The sequence below is a fragment of the Canis lupus genome, chromosome 20 (assembly GCF_011100685.1).
Source record: "Canis lupus familiaris isolate Mischka breed German Shepherd chromosome 20, alternate assembly UU_Cfam_GSD_1.0, whole genome shotgun sequence".
NCBI classification, from domain to species: Eukaryota; Metazoa; Chordata; class Mammalia; order Carnivora; family Canidae; genus Canis; species Canis lupus.
The window spans coordinates 29,640,708-29,660,157 of record NC_049241.1 but is presented as its reverse complement, the minus strand read 5'-3'; the positions used below and the strand labels follow the sequence as shown (position 1 = coordinate 29,660,157).

The 19,450-nt window shown below is 48.0% G+C and overlaps 1 protein-coding gene across 4 annotated transcripts in view; it reads left to right on the top strand.

The window, feature by feature from the left end:
• The first annotated feature begins 860 nt into the window (after positions 1 to 860).
• PTPRG (protein tyrosine phosphatase receptor type G) overlaps positions 861 to 19,450 on the top strand; it is a 703,723-nt gene continuing 685,133 nt past the window's right edge. For 3 of the 4 annotated variants that reach the window (XM_038565976.1, XM_038565973.1, XM_038565975.1), the window contains exon 1: positions 971 to 1,697. In XM_038565976.1, the coding sequence (XP_038421904.1) occupies positions 1,613 to 1,697 (85 nt within the window). In that variant the 5' untranslated portion in view covers positions 971 to 1,612. Of the gene's footprint in view, positions 1,698 to 19,450 lie in introns of all 4 variants that reach the window. The other variant, XM_038565974.1, reaches the window with a different exon arrangement.

Below are 19,450 nucleotides of genomic sequence, written 5' to 3'. Positions count from 1 at the left end.
AGAGGGGGGAGAGGGTGTGCGACCGCAAGGGCTGCGTTTTGCAAGCCTGGGATCGATATCTTCCCCTCCCCCCACCCCCAGCCGCGGACTCGGCCAATGGAAGCCTGAAAGGAGGGAAAAAAAAAAAGAAAGAAAGAAAGAAAAAAAAAAATCCCGACGCAGCCCGAGTGCACAGGCCTCTCTCGGCTTTGTTTCCAGGCGGGGGGCTGTGCCGGGCTGGGGGCGCGAGCGGGGACTGGGCAGGGCGCGCCCCGCGGCGGCGCTGCTGGAGCCGAGCTGGGAAGCTCTCCGCCCTGCCCTAAGGAGGAAGGCAGCCGCCCGACCCCCGTCCTCTCCTCCGACCCCAATGCAGCCCCTCTCTCCAAAGGCCCGGGATCTGCGAGCAACGCGCACGGAGAGGCGCCCTCTCGCCAAGCCCGCGCAACGCTCGGCGTCTTTAAGAGCTCGCAGAACTGGAATCTGGCAAAGACTCGCCAGCTCAACCAGGCAGCCGCCCTCCTCCGTGTCTCGGAGACCCGGCCAGAGCCGTCCCCAGCTCCCCCCCGCCAAACTGGCTGAGCCGAGCCCGCAGCCCCGCACCCGGGTGGAGGGCGGGGGGGGGGGGCGCGAAAGCGCGCGCGCGCGCGCGGGGAGAACCCGGCGGCGGGACCCCCTCCAACGCGCGAGCCGAGAGCGGCTGCTTTAAGAGCGCGGTGAGCGCGCGCCCGCCGCCCGCGGCCCCGGCCCGCGCGCCCCCGCGCCCCCCGCCCCCGCGCCCGCCGCCGCGCGCTCCCCCCTCCCCGGCCCGCGCGCCCCCGCGCCCGCCGCCGCGCGCCCCCTGCTCGCTCGCTCGCCGGCTTTAAAGTCTCTGCCAGGATCCATGCTCACATGTTACTTCCTGTATGGAGGCATGGCCAGTTTCCAGCCCCGCGCTCCTCGTTCCTCCCCAGCCTGCGCTGGAGCCACAACTTTCAGGAGCATGGACTGAAGGCGCCCTCGCCCCTGCGCCCCTCTGAGATCCTTTGTGTTTTCCTCCGTTTCCTCCGGCCGTTTCTATTTCGGGGGGCTCCTCGCTCCCCCCGCCTCTCCCCTCCCCTTCCCCGCGCGCAAACATGCCTCCTTCCTTCCCCGGGCCCTGGAAGGAGCTGCCTGCCTGAAGCCGGGAGACGCCGCGCCGCGCCGCGCTCAGCCCCGCCGCCGCCCGCCGGCTCCCGGGCTGCGCCGCGCCGCCGACTCAAGTTGGGGATCTCCGGCTGCTCGCCGCTGCCGCCTGCGGTCCTGCGCGCCCCGGGCCCCGGGCATCGTCGCCGGCCGCCGACCGCTCGCCCTGCTCGCCCGGCTCGCTCTTGTTTCTGAACGGGAAGCAGCCCTTCTCCGCCGAGGATCGTCCCCAGCGTGGCTCCGCGTTCCCGGTCACTTTTTGAGATTTTTTTTTTTTTTTTCCCCGGGGGGCGCTCGGCGGCTTCCCGGATTCCGGGGGGGACTCGGGCCACCGAGCGCAGGGGGGCCCCGTGGAGCGGGCGAGCCGGGGAAGAGCCGGGGCTTCGCGGAGGCTCACTCGGAGGCGAGAACTTATTCAACAAGTTTACCCCCCCTCCCCCTGCCTTCCTCTTTTCGATGTGCGTTTTCGGACATGCGGAGGTTACTGGAACCGTGTTGGTGGATTTTGTTCCTGAAAATCACCAGTTCCGTGCTCCATTATGTCGTGTGCTTCCCCGGTGAGTGCCGGCCGCGGAGCGGACCCGGCCCTGGCCGGCGCGCGCGGGGGATGCGGAGTTGTCGCCGCGGCACCGGAGCTCGGGCGCCCGTCCCGGGGACCCCAGCGAGGGTGCAGGGGGGCCGGGCACGCAGAGAGGAGAGAGGCATCCGCTCCGCTGGTTCTGGCGGCGTTTAGGGAGGCTGGTGGTTGGTGAGGGTGGAAGCAGGAGCTGCCCGGGAAGGGGGACCGGGGCCGTAGGGGTCTGCTCTTGCTTGGGTTCGTGGCGGGGGTGGGGAGGGGGGGGGATGTCTTGGAGAGCCCGAGTGGGGAAGATAATAATAATAATAAAAAAGATCGCTTTGCTGATCCGCCAGCGTTCGGGAGAGCGAGAGCTCTGGGGGCGGTCGAGGAGCCTAGGGCCAGGGAGAGGATGCCTCTGTGGTTTGGGGGGGGGCCCAAGGTGCGCCCCTCGCCCCCGAGAGGATCGAAGGAGCTCCGGAGGAGGGGGACTTTGCTTTGCTGCCTCCTGACCCTTTTTGGAGAGGCTGGGGTTAGGAGGACGGAAGCTGGAGGCTGACGGTGGAGGATCGGGGATGTTGGCAGCAGCCTGCATTCTCGTGCCCGGGGCGAGGGGCGACCCCCGCTCGGGGCTGGGGCGCCGCGGGGCTGCGCTCTGGTGCTGGAGTGAGGCAGCCCTCCCGGGCGCGGGGGCCCGGGGCTGGGAGCGGGCGGTTTAGGGAGATCGTGGCTCTCCCCCGGCCCCGGCCCGCGGCGGCCCCTGCACCCTGCACCCTGCAACTCTGCTCGGCGGGGCTGCTCCAGTGGGGGCGCAGGGGGGCGGGGGTGGTCGGCGGCTGGGTGGCTGTTCGCGCCGGGGCGGATTTTCTTCCTGTCTCGCGCGCCCTGCCTACCTTCATCTTTGCCCTTTTGCAGGCTGTTCCCGGCTGGCCGAGCTAGACTAGACTCGCTTCTTTCTGGCCGGCTTAAGACGGGAACAGTATTGGCCACGGGTGACGGTGATAAATGAGCACACGCAGCGGTGTGCGGCTCGGCGACCCTCCACTTCCAGCCCTCCGCTGGCCGAGCCTCCCGCAGGGCAGAGGCCAGCCGCCTCCCTCGCCCCTCGTGCAGACACCCCCACCCCTGTTCTCCCCAGTGCAGCCCCCCACCCCCCACCGGCTACACCTACACCCCGGTGCTCCTCGGAGTCTGTCCGGCCCCCTCCCCGGGGGTGGAGGCCACGTCCTCTGCCCTAGTCGGGGAACGGGTGGGAAGGAGGGGGCGATTCGCTTTTTGATCTCGCTGTTCTGAGGATAGGGAACCCCTCCTTTTTTTCTGCCCTCTCATCCAGTAGCTCTTGGCTACCCAGAGGTAGGTAGGGGGTTATCTGAGCGAAGGAAGACAGGAACGTGCCCTGATGTTTCTGCCCTCCCTGCTCACGGCCGCCTGTCCCCGAGCGGCCTGAGCGCAGGGTTTTGGTGCAGCGGGTCCTCCAGCTCCATCGTGCGCCCTGCAACAGGGCGCGGGCGCTCTCGCTGCCCTCGGGGACCCGCTCGGGGAGCGGCAGCGAGTGTCCCTTGTGCAGGCACACGGGTGGCTTCGAGGAGCAGAGAGGCAAAGCCCCCCTTGCCCCTCTGCACATCCTCCATCCCCTCGGGACCCGCAGGGAGCTCCTGCCACTGCCAGAAACCCAGCTCGGATGGCTCGCGAGGACGTGCGTCCACACTAACCCTGAGGCCTGCGGTTGGCCTACCAGGGTCCTGCCTCCACGGGGCTGGGGATGGTGTGGACATTTCCCCTTAAAAAAAAAGAAAAAAAAAAAAGCCTTCTCTCCCTTAAAAGACTTGCTCAGTATTTGTGGTCCCCCCCGCCCCCATCTGCTCCTTCTAGACTTTCTGTGCCTTGGACTTGCCAGCCCGAGGGGGCTCAGGTGCACGGTGGGGTCGAGCTTTGTAAGGGTCGCGCTTTAAAGGGGGCAGTGGGCGGCAGCCTTGCGAAATAAGGAATTTTAATTCCACTTCTGGCCTTCTCCTTAGCTCGGGGGACGGCAGCCAGTGGGTTGGCCGTGGTTTTCTTTTTCCTGGTGTCTGAGGAAGCTTGAAATCCAAAATGGGACCTCCAGCGATGCCGCCTTCGTGGGGCTTGGACAGTTTTCATCTTCCACGTCTCCTTTCCGTGCCCACGCCGCGAGGTGAAATAGCACGCTTCCTCGCCCCTCAGAGCCTAAGGGAGAGGGAAGAAGGGGCAGGGGTTTGGACAAGTGCCTCTGGAGAGGGTGCCGCCAGCAGCCCCTGGAACCGGGCAAAGTTAAAATGTCAGAGCCGTGGGAGACGCCGGCTTTCCGTTTTTCGAGGGTGCCGCGACGCCTCTGGACCTCAGGGGGCGCCCCCGAGCCACTGGTGGGGCTGCCACCGCCTCCTCGGGTCCGGCTCGGCCTTGTGGGTGCGGCGAGGGGGCGCGCGCGCCCGGGGCGCGAGGCTCTGGGGCTGCGGGTGCGCCCCGGGCGCAGGGAGCCAGCTGGGCTCCGCTGGGCCTTGCTGCTCCTGGGCCGCTCGGAACCCGGGGGGGGGGGGGCCCGCGTTCTCTTTGGGACCCCCTCTCCTCCCTTCTCGCCTTGCATCACCTCGCAAGCGTTTATCTGCTTGGCACGACGGATAAAGATGCTTCTGTGTTGGATCAGGGTCCTCTTTTGCGAGGTCTGAACCCCAAATCCCTTGTTATTTTGTTTCCTTTCAGAACGACCAACTTTCCAGTTGCATTTGTTCGCAGCTCTTGTTCAGGAGGACAGGGGAGCTGTAATTGGGGAGGGTTTGGGAGGTAGCCCTGCCGCGCATCTTTTCCCCAGCTGGTGGGAAACAGTGGCTTTTAGTCTCCTGACAACAGTATGGTATATGGCAAGTGTGGGAACTCGCATCTCGGTAGCGTTTCAAGTGGAGTTTCCACTTCTCGGAGCAGAAGTGTTATCAAACATGTTTTAGTGGCTAGTACATTCTTTTCCTACATCTTATGAAAAATACTCTGTTATGGGAAGATTTGTGAAACCAGGAAAATAAGAGGGACCCTATGGATCCATGAAAACAGGAAAATAAGATGGACTCTATGGATCCATGAAAACAGGAAAATAAGATGGACCCTATGGATCCCTCTACCCAGTTATAGTAATTTTGAACTTGGTCTTTTCTGTAACCTGCCACCTTCCCTAACACCTCAGTATTTTAAAGCAAATCTTATACTTAATTCATTTCAGCCTTTGGCATACCTATCTAATCGTTGGGAGTTTAAATGCCTGCAACAGGATATAAAATGCGGTACTTGAGAGGGTTAACATTTTATGTATTTTACATTTGTAAGCTATTCAGCAGAAACGTAAAAAAAAATTTTTTTTTATTGATTTCTTCTCTCTTTCCGCCCTCAGAGTGAAACCGTTCTCTTTGATTCTGATATGTTTGTACCATAATTACATTACATCTAGGAGGCTGACGTTGGAAACACTTCAGATGGATAAGCTCTGCTGTGTACTTTGGATGTGTCAGAATCAGAGTATCCGTGATTGATGTCCAGTGAATCTCCTTCTCCGCTGTCTCTTGGTGCATTTGCATGTACACGCTTATTCCTGATGGACATCCTGTATGGCCTTCTCAGAAAAATGCAAAAATAAATTCAAAAGTCAGCAATTTTACTCTTTCGGGATAGAGTGAGAAATCATGCAGGTCTCCTTCCTCCCCCCACCCCCCAACCCCCACTTGAGATGTCCTGTTTGAACACGAAGATTTGTCCAGTCTTGAAACTTGGTCCTTCTGCCACAATTGTGGAATACAGTCTTTGATGTTTCCGTCTAAAGCTGTTTCTTCTTCCAGAGTTGATGAAGTTAGAACATTAATACAAGCAGTCTTATCAGGACTTTTTAGAAATGGGAAGTTGCTGTTGCTGGAGACAGAAAGGTTAAGGAAAGGTTGGCTGAAATGAGAAAAAGAACTATTCAGTAGTGAAGCATCTCCCCTTAATTATAGACTTAATTGCATGGAGTAGAAGATTATATTGTTTACATGAAGCAGTGCAAGGACAACAAAACCAAACCAGACCCCTTTTGCATACATACATCTTTGTATTCTGAAAAATTCCCAACTTAACATAATCAGTTAAATGTTGGTGCACCGGTTGAAATGGACTTCCTTACCCTTCATGTAAGATCATCAAAAGTGCCACAAAATAGCAGTTGTTACTACGGACTCTCTTTCTACCATCTTACCCCTCCGTTGTTTTTCTGGAGACTTCTTGACCAGACGGGCAATCCGGAACACTTATATTAACCTTACCTAGGTGAAGACAGCAAATTAAATGTAGCTAGTGCTTTGTTGCTTTACCTCTTTACTTTTATGCTGTGAAAGGTGTTTTTTTTTTCTTTTTTAAATCTGAATTTCAGCATTTTGTCTAGTATGTAGAACCATGCGATGGTATTTCTAAGGTAAAGATTGTAAGATGGATGTGCATTCTGAATTGCAAGATTAAAAAAAAATATGATTAACGTTTTCATCCTGGGGCACATCTTCCATGTGCCCCATGGAAGCATAAAGCACAACTTCCAAAGTTATCTGAAGTTTTCTCAACAATTCTTGATTCTCTCTACCCCCTTCCCTCCCCATTAAGCCCTTGATGTGCTTTGGTACAGGTTGACCACTATCAGGTGATGAGTGGTAAGCACTAAAACTATGTTTTTGAATGTGTGGAAAATAAAAGGCCTGTGTGTCTAATAATATAAAGGAGGCCAAGGAAGTGTGCCCAGCTCCCACTAGAGCTTGATGTAGGCAAAGCTTGTGAGTACTGAGCAGAGGCTTTGGGAAAGAAGGAAATGTTGCCTTGAGAAGAGCCTTGTGGCAGTGGGAGTTGCTTGTGGTATTTGTCCCAGAATGAGGTTGCTTTGATACACATAAGGTCCTCAATATTTGCAGATATTGGGGACCAGGTACTTGGGGTTCTCTGCCTGAGAAATGGGAGGATAGACTGTTTTCCTTGTAAAGAAGTAAACCCAGGACTGTAGTAATGTTCTATGCACTGAAAAGATCCGAGGCACATTTGTAAGGTAAAGGGTTATCTGTTACTTTGTTTTGATTTTTTTTTGGGGGGGGGAGGGCAAGGGGGTGGAGTTGTGTTTACTAGGAATCGTAACCAAAAAAAAATCACTTCAAAAATGACATGTGTTGAGGTCCCTGGTTTAAGCGTCAGCCTTCGGCTCACGTCATGATCCCAGAGTCGTGGGATCGAGCCCCACGTTGGGTTCCTTCCTCAGCCAGGAGCCTGCCTCTCCCTCTCCCTCTGTCTGCCACTCCCCCTGTTTGAACTCTTTCTCTGTCAAATAAATAAAATCTTTAAAAAACAAACCAAGGGATCCCTGGGTGGCGCAGCGGTTTGGCGCCTGCCTTTGGCCCAGGGCGTGATCCTGGAGACCCGGGATCGAATCCCACATCGGGCTCCCGGTGCATGGAGCCTGCTTCTCCCTCTGCCTGTGTCTCTGCCTCTCTCTCTCTCTGTATCTGTCATAAATAAATAAAATATAAAAAAAAAAAATAAATAAAAAATAAAAAACAAACCAAAACCAAAAATGACATGTGTTTTAAAAAACCTTGTTTAAAAAAAATAAAATAAAATAAAAAACCTTGTTTACTTTTCCCTGCGATTCTTGGTCTCCGTGTTCCAAGACCGAGGAATTATTAAAATCTCTTTAAAAAAATAAATCTGAAAGTAAAGTAGGTAAATTTCATTTTCGGGAAAGTCTGATGATTGAAATATATGAGATGAATTTGTGGTTTGCTCCTATTCTGAAAAGGATGAGGAGGTTTATAAGAGATGGCTGTGCAAGATTGCTTGAAGTAGCTAGAGGGCTCCATGTGCCATTGTCTGTTCCTTTAGGGACACCTGTGATTGGAGGGGCCCTTTCACTGGGTATCATTTGTAGCAAAATCTTTGGTGTTCTGACAGAAAAAAATATATAATCCATGTGAGTTGGTTTGCCAGGCATATGCAGGTTCAGAGGTTTTAGGAGTATAGTGCTCGATATGCTTATTTTTAAAAACATTGTAAAAAGTGCTTTTAGGGCTACGTGGAGGAATGACAGCTGATCAGGTTGGAGATATGTGTGGTTTCTCTTTTCGAAGCCCCTCTAAATGAATTGGGAGGTGTTACTGCTGGACTGGGAGTGGGTGGTGCTTTTCATATTCAAAGAGAACTTTGGTTCTCCTGAGGCTCACTGTGCTGGTGTGTTGGCATATGGCAAGGAGAAGTCTTGTAGAAGCCTAGAACTTGTTAATAATTTTTTTTGTTTGTTCTTAAGCCAGGTAGCTATGGAGAATTGTACTGAATATATATATATATGTATGTGTATGTATGTATATATTTATAAATGTTTTATTTATTTATTCAGGAGAGACACAGAGAGAGGCAGGGACTCAGGCAGAGGGAGAAGCAGGCTCCCTGCAAGGAGCCCGATGTGGGACTTGATCCCGGATCCCGGGATCACTCCCTGAGCCGAAGGAGGGCGCTCAACCGCTGAGCCACCCAGGCGTCCCTGTACTGAATATATTGAAGTATATAAGAGTATGGTCTCTGCAGCCCCTTGCCTCTCCCATGACTAGCTGTACTGCCTTAGGCAAGTTATTTAACCTCTCTGTGCCTTTTTTTTCTCTTTCTCTGTGGAGTGGCATAGCGACAGTACCGACTCCTAAGGTCTTTGTGCAGCTTGAGCAAGAATGCGTGCTAAAGGACTGAGAACTTTGCATGGTAAACAGTAAGTGCCCAGTACATTAGCCATTTTTATTTGATGTGTATTAAAGAGATTTGGGTAGGAGTATATGGGAAGAGGAGACTGGTCCTGAAAAGGACAACTGTATGTAAAAGCAAAACCATTTTAAAGGTATTTACATAAACTTGCACAGAGGGTTTTGTACTTGGCTTTGCTGTTGCAGGTGAGGAATTATAAGGACTGGCGTGAGGGCATCCATGTAAAATTCGTGAAATGGCTAGTTTTTGAGGTTTAAAGAGAGGAGAAAGCCTCAACGTGGTCTGAGAGACCTCCTTGCTCACATTACAAAGGAGGGTCTCCACGTTCCCAACTTTAAATGGGAAAACTGTTTTCCACAGGCTTAAAAGTGCCATGTGGGTACCTGGGAGGCTCAGTGGGTTAAGTGTCTGCCTTCAGCTCAGGTCATGATCCCAGGGTGAGGGATCTGAGCCCTGCATTGGGATCTCTGCTTAGCAGGGATTCTGCTTCTTTCTCCTTCCCCCGTCCTGGTGCATATTCTCTGTCTCTCTCTCTCACTTGCTCGCTTGCTCTCAAATAAATAAATAAATAAAATCCTAAAAAAAAGGTGCCACATGAATCTCCAAGAGCCTCGTGTGGTGTTATCCTTTGTAGAAACCTGCTTGGCCCTGCACTCTGGGATGTCCATTCTTCTAAGGCCTTCTGGACTGTTGTAACCAAGGAGGATGGGTTTGCCTGTTACTGTCATTTCTGGGTTTTGATTTTATGTTGCTAATGGGAAGCAAACTGTACTATTTGGGTTTTGCTCTTACTTTGTGCTTGTATGGCACTTGGACACAGTTGCGTCCCTGTCTCCACATCTTCACGGATTCAGACCTGCAGAGCATGCAGGAGAGAGCCACACACCACACCGTGCGTAGCTTCTGCCCTCGAATCAATTTTTTTTTTTTGCAAACTGAAATCAGCATGATGGTTTTCTGGCCAAACAACAAAATGCGATTTTCAACCACTCGACTTAGCTATTTTGGGGCTGTGGCAAAGTGACACAGTTGGCTGCTAAAATCTAGCAACTAAAAAAGAAGAAATGAAAGCATAGTTCATGGAATATGTAACACTTCCATGTAAGAAAATAGGACAACTGGTCTTATTTTTGGGTCTGTGATAGTACTTTTCTAACAAGGAGAGTGAAACAGGTTTGTCGATTGATAGTGCAGTGGGTATACTTTTGAGGAATTCACACTGGTTGTATGAATCCAAGAGGTATTCGAATTCTCACACCACTGCAGCCTTGTAAACTCCATAGTACACTTAAATCAGATAAATGCATCAATTTGGAATAGTTTGGATAGAAAACACAGCCATAAACAATTTACCAAATATGAAAGCATAGGCCAGATTAGTGAGGAAATGTCATTGACTTTTCGCAAGAGTGAAGTTAGTCACGCATTGTCAAAAGGATTTATTTACAAAGTGATTGTTATTTATAAATGGTTTCTCTTTTTTTTTGTTTTTTAAATCACTTTTCCTGAAATGTTTCTGTTCAGCAAGTGTGGAAGCTAAGAGCTAGCTGTGCTCATGGCTGTGGCACCAGGTATCTGGGCTGCCTTGGGTGAATTACCCAACATCTTATGGAAGTGGAGTGGAGCTGTATTGGGGGTCTGGGAGGCCCAGATACACACGTAGCTCTTCTTTAGGAACCACTCTAGGACCCCCGAGCCCCAGGTTGAAATTGTTTTATTACAGTAGTGTTACCTTGTGCAAATGGGTCTCAGTTTTTTAATCCATAAAATGGGAACAATAGTTCTACTAACTCAGACTCACCAAGTGCTTGCCATTATCTAGGCGTTGTGCCTAAACTTTTTATGTACCTTTGATCTACCTGAAAGTAGAAACCGTGAATATCTCTACTTTAGGATGAAGTAACTAAAGCTAAAGGGAGTTGTCGCTTGTCCAAAGTGTCACTCTAGTAAGTGAGGATAGCTAGAATGTGTCTCTCCGGTCATCTCTCAGGACAGTTGTGAATTTGTTGCTATTTGTTTGGAAACCGTTTTTTCTAATTACATAGGAAGGCCAGTTAAGAGACAGACCCAGCCTTGTGTATTTTGCCCTACTACTTTTCCCATATAAGCGAGGACCATAAACACTGGTTGAAGTAAAGGTATCTTCCTGCATTTGCCACAAATAAATAAGGAAATAATGCAATTAGTATAGGACTTCATTTGGTTGCATTGAAGGGATGACCTTTCAGCAAATTACCTTAGCTTCTCAGTAAGGTGATAATAGCTATGGACAGAGTGAGTTTGTTGGTGGTAGGTTTTTTTTGACTCCTCTTCAGAATGATCTAATGTAGTCTGGAATTTGAGAAGTTTTGTTTGGGGCATCAAATATAGTTATAATACTGTGGTCTTTTTTTTTTTACTTTTTTTTTTACTGTGGTCTTATTATTCTCCCATATATCATTTAAGTGTGGGCCACAGGTTCTGGAGCTCAGCTTTCGTGGTTGTGCCCTTTTTTGACTGCAGGAAAATGTCCGAGGGAGTTGAACCTGGTGGCGAGAGATGGTTTAGGTTCTGGATTTTTCCTCTGCAGTTTACTTATTTAAAAAAATTTTTTTAAAAAATATTTTATTTATTTATTCATGAGAGACAGAGTCAGGGACTCCAGCAGAAGGAGAAGCAGACTCCCTGTGGGGAGCCTGATGTAGGACTCGATCCTAGGACCCTGGGATCACACCCTGAGCCAAAAGCAGACGCTCAACCACTGAGCCACCCAGGCTTCCCTCCTCTGCAGTTTAGAACTAGCCATGGAAGCCAGCCAAGGCAGCTATGGAATATAGCCAAGACCCTCCATTTCTTTGTTTTTTCGTCCCCCCCCCCGCCCCTTAACTAAATGGCTTCTGAGATTGGTCTGGAATTTTAGGGATCATTGATACCAGGCTGGGCACTTTGGGAAGTTGTGGCCTTGCTGCAGTATGCAAGTCAAATGCTCACTGCATATTATTGTGATTTCTGAGGTGTACTTCTTGTTAACTTTCCTCTGAGAGCTTGCTTCCTAAGGCTCTGTCCATGAACTCTTTGATTATGTTGCTAACCTTGAGACAGACTATCCCGAGGGAGTAGCAAACAAGGTGGTGAGTGGATCTTGGTTAATGGAATGCCTGTGAGCAATTTTTTTTTTGTTTTTAAACATTAAACCTTATTTCTCCAGGAGTCCAGATAAAAAATGGAGGCTTGTTCATATCAGTGAAGTTATGTATAGCCTTTAAAGCTAACGTGATTTGTGATTGGAGTAGAGGACGGGATTCTTTGTCTAAAAAGAGAATGCAAAGCTAGTTCTGGCTCTTACTGTGGAAAAGAGACAAGAAGATAGGACAGTCATTTGGGTTATCTGGAATTTCGCAGGGAGCATCTGGTCATACTATTTTGGCCATACTGTGTTGAAAAGAAAAAAATGAAATGACAAATTGGGGCATTTTGCATTCATGCTATGAACAAGTATATCCTGAGAAGTTACAGTGTGCCAGGCACTGTACTAGGTACTGAGTGGTGGAGGGGGGAGTGGCGGGGGCCGGTGGTGACAAAACTCCTATCCTCCTGGTGGCTCCCCATAGAAGTCTGGGTTAACTCCTGAAAAATGGGAAGGTATTGCAACCTAGGTCTGTGCCCTTGCTTGGCAACAGCAGTAAGGCTGCATTCAATAGTGGCTGCCCCCTGAGATGGGGCACTCACCTGGCCCGCAGAGGTTATTTACAGTACTCCTCTGGTCCCTGGAGCTGTTTGCCATCTGTGTGTAGGTTTCTAAGTTTCTGCCTGAGGGAAAGACTTTTTTTTTTTTTTTTTTTTTTTTTTTGCTACTGCTTGTTTGAGGTATTATCTGGACTGGTTGTGTGTATATGTGTATGCGTATGTGCTACTGCAAGGACGACCATCACTAGCTGACACAGTGACTTCATTCCTATCAGTCTGGCCCATGAAAGCTGGAGCTGGTTGTCTCCTTGTTTGCTCTGTAAATGGCCTGCTGCTTGGATATTTCACAGGAACGTGGTGCCTTCTATTGCTGATCTAAATTGCTGTTGACTTGTTCAATTAAAAAAAAAAAGTTGTTTTAAAAAATGTTGCTTGATTTAAGAACTAGCTCTCTCAATCACTTTCTTGTTACCAAACAATCCAGGAAGGGGATGATGGTGGCGGAGGGTGAGGCTGGTAAAAGAGGATAGTGACCAATATAGAAGGATCTGAGTACATTAATACTGCAGATGTCATTTTAGTGGGTCCCTTGCCAGATATTTTAATCTTTTTCACATAACATCCCTTAGCCATTAATTTTCCTATGATACCCATGCGTGGATTAATGTATGATAGAAATATCCTATCTTAATTTTTCCAACAATAACCTATGAGAGAACTTGAACTTTGAATTAAGTAGAGTGGACAGCTTTTGGCATAGACGAATGGAGGATTTGCGGAGTGATTCCTTCACCTTCATTCCAGCACACGTTCTTCAAGCAGCAATTATAATATAATATACGGTATATTCACATGCATTCCTCATGTATGATTTAGAGCCAGAGTAGATTGTTTACTCTTTGAGGCCAAGATGTCATTCCTTCTTTCGTCTGCTGTCTTCAATATCTAGGTGGTGGTAGTCCTATTTGAGGACTGATAAAATACATGCTCCCTAAAACATTTAAAAAAAGCACATTTTACAAGTCATTGATACCATTCTATGTCGTTTCCAGAAGTCTCACATTTGTATATTGTATTCTCATTGGAGTTATGAACTCCAAGGTTAACATCTTCCTTAAGAGAATTCAGAGTGAAAAAAAAAAAAAAAGAGAATTCAGAGTGTATATGTTGTCAAGGTGTTTGAAGTCCATCTTTTAAAGAGAGAGAAGCTAAATTTGTACTTTCTGTTACTGGTCACCAAGATACCTTTCTAGAAACAAAATCTATTCTAATTGAGTCAAATGTCTTAAGGGGTAGCAGGGTTATGTTTTGATGATCACAAACTTTTCCTTTTTTCCTCTCTGTGGAATAATAGGCTATATTCTGTGAACTGCTGTTCATTTACATCATTAGTACCCTTGGATTTAGGGTTGATTCAGAAGGAAATAGGCATCCTCATTGCTGCTGTGGTAGTGACATGATGTATCTAGAGGGCAGCAGAGCTTGCTGGAGCTGACCAAAGAGCCTGAAGATAAATGTTGATCTATTGCCTCGTAATGGCTTTGGCCAGGCTGGTCCAGGAAAAGGCCTTGCCTGAACTGATGCTTTTTGCTTGTGTGACAACCAATGTTGACCACCGTGTCGAGTGACCTTGATGAGATAGATATTCGTTGGTACAGCATGGTGATTCCAAATGTGCTTAGACAGAAGCTAAGTTTTATAGAACATATTGCTAGTCGATGCCCACCCTATTTTATTCTTCTTCCATCCGTTTGTTTTCTCTTCCATGTGTGCAAAGGCCATGTGGAGGGTGAGGACAATCACTTGACAGTTTGAGGCATCAGCCCCTCACATTCTCAACTGATCAGCTTGTACAGAAGCTGCTGAAATTATTTCATGTGATAGAGGGTGGATGAACTCTGGCATTAGAGTTCTTTCTGAAGACTTTTTAGGATGTGTTTTTAAAAAGAGAAGGCTTCTCAGTAACTGAGGTAAAGGGGACTGCTGGTTCTTGAGGTTTCCGCCTGTACTCAGATGCCAAGTGGAAAAAAAAATTGATTTCTGGAGAATGTGGGGCGGAGGGGGATTGTAAGCACTGTGACCAGAGAAACGAAGGAGTCTACGGAAATAATTATTTTATTTTATTTATTTATTCATGAGAGACACAGAGAGAGGCAGAGACACTGGCAGAGCAAGAAGCAGGCTCCATGCAGGGAGCCTGACTTGGGACTCCATCCTGGGGTTCCAGGATCACACCTTGGCCAAAGGCAGGTGCTAAACCGCTGAGCCACCCAGGGATTCCTGGAAATAATTCTTTTTTTTTTTTTTTTTTTTAAGATTTTATTTATTCATGAGAGACACAGAGAGAGAAAGAGGCAGAGACACAGGCAGAGGGAGAAGCAGGCTCCCCCGACATGGGACTCGATCCTTGGTCTCCAGGATCACGCTCTGGGCTGAAGGCGGCGCTAAACCGCTGAGCCACCCGGGCTGCCCCTGGTAATAATTCTTAATGCGCCTGGGGACCTATAACAATTTTGAGGAAATGAGACAGGTGGATTCTGGTGAAACAGGCCACTGGCGAGTGCGTGGTTTTCAAATTGCGCAGGTCTGTCCATCAACTTATGTAACTGGCCCAGCTTAGCAAATCCTAGCTTTGTGTTTTACTTACTTGGTCCAGTGACTTAAATTAGTTTCCTCATCTATAAAATAAATGAGAGTGTGGCCATCAGGAACATTTTCTATTGACAGAGATTTACCAAAGATGGCTATTAGGTTTCAATTTGCCCTGTATGCCTCCGGCTTGACAGAGCAGGTTTGCAGTTACCCTGGGTATCTCATTACTGAAATGATCTGTGTGAGGAGGAGGTGCATATATCTGTTACTGGGGGGCCCGTTCTTGTGCACCTTGGGTGACTCTGTGAAAGTCAATAGGATGTATGTGTTCATGTGTATTTATCTCCTTCTTGCCCCTGTGTTATTCTGCAGTTTTTCTCTACGGGGATTGGAAATTGGCTTTTGAGGTGAAGGTCCTCATGGCCTTAGCCTTGACAGACATTGCTAAGTGATCACAGACCTCTTTCCTGCTAACACCTGAACTGGGTCTTGAAATTTTTGCCAAGAGTTGGCCCGGGAGAGGACTTTTGTGCCTTCGCTCTGCTATTCTGAGACATTTAGTGGCCTTAGAAAATAGCATAAGGAGAGATGCCTGGGTGGCTCAGGTGGTTTAGTGTCTGCCTTTGGCTCAGGGCGTGATCTTGGGGTCTTGGGATTGAGTCCTGCATCAGGCTCCCCGCAGGGAGCCTGCTTCTCCCTCTGCCTATGTCTCTGCCTCTCTCTCTCTCTATGTCTCTCATGAGTAAATAAATAAAATCTTAAAAAAAGAAAAGAAAGAAAATAGCATAAGGAAAAGCATTTCCAAGGGGCCTTTATATTCTTGCTGCCATAAGGTCAATTTTTAGGCCATGGAGCTATTTTGAAATTGACCTGAAAGAGCAGGTATCAATAGCAAGCCTCATGTGCAAAGGTTTCCTGATCCATGACATTGATTTTGGCTCATATTTGACACATTCATTTCATTTATTCAGGGGGAAAAAAAAAATCCAACCTCTTGATGATGGTTACATCATATTCTAATTGGTGAGCTTTACTGACGAAGGTTTAGGGACCTAAAATTAGTTGCTTATTTTTCCTTTCTTCAAAGCCCAGAGGTTTTGCATCAGATTAGGACTCCTGTAGGACTGTTTGTATTCCAAAGTGACACCTTTCTGAATTCTTAGCTATTTAAGTAAGTGTTAAGTATGGGCTTGGTGACAGCAGTCTTTAAAACTGTGACTGACTAAACGGATTTTTCCCCATGTTGTTTATATCTGGTAAAGTGTCTTGTGTTTACTCTGAATAAATTCATTGTTACCTTTAGGTAGCTTGTTTCTCAAAATTTGAGTGGTCCCCTGATCAGTGTTATTTTTGCTACCAAAATTGGAGAGCAGAGATAAAAGGTGAAAGGAATTCTTCTGTGAAGCTGACGTGAGATAACTTTTTTGGTAATACACCAAATACCTGGATGATGTCAAGCAATCCCACATTTGTTCCTTGGATATGAATTTTTCCCTCTCCAGGTCTCCTCTGTTTGATATAGTAGCCACTAGCCACACATTACATTTTAAGTGTAAAATGCACACTGAGTTTCAAAGACATATGGAAGAAGTATGTGAAAGAGCTCATTAAAATTTTACATTGATTGTCGATTGAAATGATAATATTTTCAATATATTGGGTTAAGTGGAATATATTATTAAAATTTATATCGCCTGTTTCTTTTTACTGTTTCACGTGATGTGACTACCATAAAACTTAAAATTACATATGTGGCTCACATTCCTGGCTTGTATTGTAATTTTATCTGGTAGTATTGTTTGAGAATGCTCTTTCCTGCCTTATCTCGCCCCCATCTGGGGCCCCCTGTGTGACAACGATCACCTCTCTTCCAATTCTGTACCTCTTTAACACGTAGGGCCAGGAGACTCCTGTCATTGGTGGAAGGGCTTGCCTCCTGGAAGATGCTGTTGCTAGCAGACACTAGTCTGGGTATCAGGATAGAGAGTTGAGGTCATTTAGTTGTGTGGGCGTCTCTGCCCACCTGTGAAATGGGGTAACAATCACTGCTCAGTGAGGTTGTTGAAGAATTTAATGAGAAAAGCCGTGTAAGGCAGTTGACACAGACCTGACAAAGGAAGCACTTGAAAATAATAACCATTATTGTTATTTTTACTAGCTCCTGAGTGGGCATTTGGCAGAGTTCTTGATCTCTCCTTCTTCTGGTTCCAGTTGGTGTGATGTATTATGAGATCTGTAGAGGGTGGCAGGCCAGGCTGCATGCTTTTGAACTGCCAGCCTCTGCTACGTTGGACATCCTGGACAGTGTAGAAGACCGGGAGCATTCTGACTGAGCTCGGGCTCAGCAATTTGAAAGGCAGAAGGGATCTTAGAGATCTTGAGACATTGTAAGTTGCTCGTGGAAGCTTGCTACCAAGAGTCCGAATCCATCCCAGTGCCCGTCCCCTCCTGCCTTGTGGGAGGAGGCTGCAGAACCTCTCTTCATGTAGCACCTTAGGCCCTTGCATTTGTTCTCCTGTCTTTTTGGTTTTACTTTGGGCCAAGTTCTCATTTCTAGTTAAAAGCCAAGTTCATACCAGATCCAAGCCCTTGGACTTCGGGTTATGACCAGTGGTCCAGGCATTAACAACAGTGCGATTTTAGAGCTGTCCGTAACCCTGTGAAGATGTTTGGTTGCTTTCTCTAACAGAATTTGAAACTAGGAATCTCTTCCAAGCAGAGTAAATATTCTGGACTCGCCAACTTGCTGCTTAATTATGAAGTGGAAGATGGGGAAAATGGGAGAGACGAACACATTTTTTGTTGGATGGCCCGGGTCCACCTAGAAGGGTTTCCAGCCTTGGGTCCTCTGTGTCAGTGCACATCAGCAGGTCAAGAACTTGGGCAGGGGTGACGATGCTGGAAGGAAATGGCTAGTTGGGCTAGGAAGACCCATCCCTCCCTATTTAATTGTTTTCAGGTTCTGGATGGGAATACTTCCTTCTCAGGGAATGTTTGGCAGAATGGACACATGCCCTTTGTTTGGTGCAGGTGATAAGAATCTGGGTTTCAGTTGTAAGTTCCTTTACGAGGGATAAACAAGGATGTTGAAGTCTTCAAGTTAGGGTGTCGAAGGAGCACTAGGGGGTCCTCAGGCCTCACCTTGAGTCTCTGGTGGGAACCCACAGGAGGGGTGGTGTGAGCAACCGTGCACGCCCACGTGGGAAGGGGGAGAAATGGAGTTCTCTGAGGACTTCCCTGTTCTCTTTGGCATAGCCAGATTTCAGAGTGGTTCGTAAAGGAAAGTTGCCCTCCAGACCTTTCTGTCTGCATAGGGTTCCAGTGTTTCTGTTGCCAGATTATCAGGGCACCTCCCTTTTCAGGTTTCGTGTGATCACCTGTGTCTGTGGCTGCTGCCAGCTGCCTCCCTCCTGGCCCTTGACTAGGTCTGGGAGTTTTATAATCTTGAGTAATGTTTTCTGCTTTAAGCCCTGATTTCTAGGAAGAAGACCTCCCTCCCGAGCCATTCTTGCAGGGGAGGGTGAGGGTATCCAGAAATTTGGCTAGTACTCCTTCTCTATGCTAGGGGCCAGACACACACCCTATTTGAAATCTGTGTATTTCCCAGGTGTGCAAATAGAAATTTTGCTTAGTTAAGAAACTTGCCCAGCATCTGATATATTTGAAAGTAGGGATCTACTTAGGTCTACCCTGTCTCTGACTCCAGAGCCAGAAATCCTTCTCTTAACAACACGGTGCTGCTATTAATAGATAATTGGCTTTGCACGTCTTGTAAATTGCACTCGCTGGTGTGAACTCCGGGTTCATTCTGAAAAGGCAGAAGGCCAGGTGAGCAAGGACTGCAGGCTAACTTGCATAGATGTCTTAATTCTTTCGCACTTGGCCAACGTCAGGCTTACATGGAAGAGGGTCGAGTCTCTGTGTGTATTCTGACTTCTAACTAATGGTGATGAAATGCTAGAATGCATTTTAAACCAATAAATGATATGTATGTTAATAAAAATAAGGAAAAAAGCCTCACTGGGTAAGTGTGTTTTATTCCCGTGGCCAAGAATAAAGTCAAAGGACTTAAAGATTATTATTTTCTTTTGGCTATAGAAACCTTTCAGGAGCTCTTGGTAAATTACCTTGGATAACAGGGTATAATTATACCTTTCATCCACAGAAGGCATGTTTGCAAGGTACTGTGTGATTTGTACAGGTTTCCGGAGGTTTCCAAGTAGCTCCAGAGAAGTAATGTCTTTGATGGAGGGAAAATATTTCTGTTTCCTTTTTTGCTATCTTAGTCTCACAGCATAGCCAGGACACGTTCTCACTCTGACTTTTATAAGGCTCTGGGGCTCAATCCACTCAGGTATTTTTAACAATATTTTAGGCATCATCCGCAGTCAAGAAAGCAACCAGGTTATTGGGGAAGCATTTTTAACTTTCTTGATGGTGGATACTTCTAAAGGCAGAATTGGTAGACACTCTTTGAATAATGAACCCACCTCACTGAGTTCTGTTAGTTCTTTCCTGGAGGAGCTGTTGTAAATCTAAAGCCATCAATTCCCTGGGAGAAAGTTGCCAAGGTTTGTTTTCTTCTTTCTTTCTTGCCACACCTGTTAATTAGTTCCAGACACTAGCTAATCAGATGGCAAGCTCAAAAGCTCAAGGGTGAGAATCAAGGTCAAATCAGTTGTCTTTTCTCCCTACAACTGAAGCCCTGCTTTTAACAGAAAGGGTTTGCAAGAATATTTT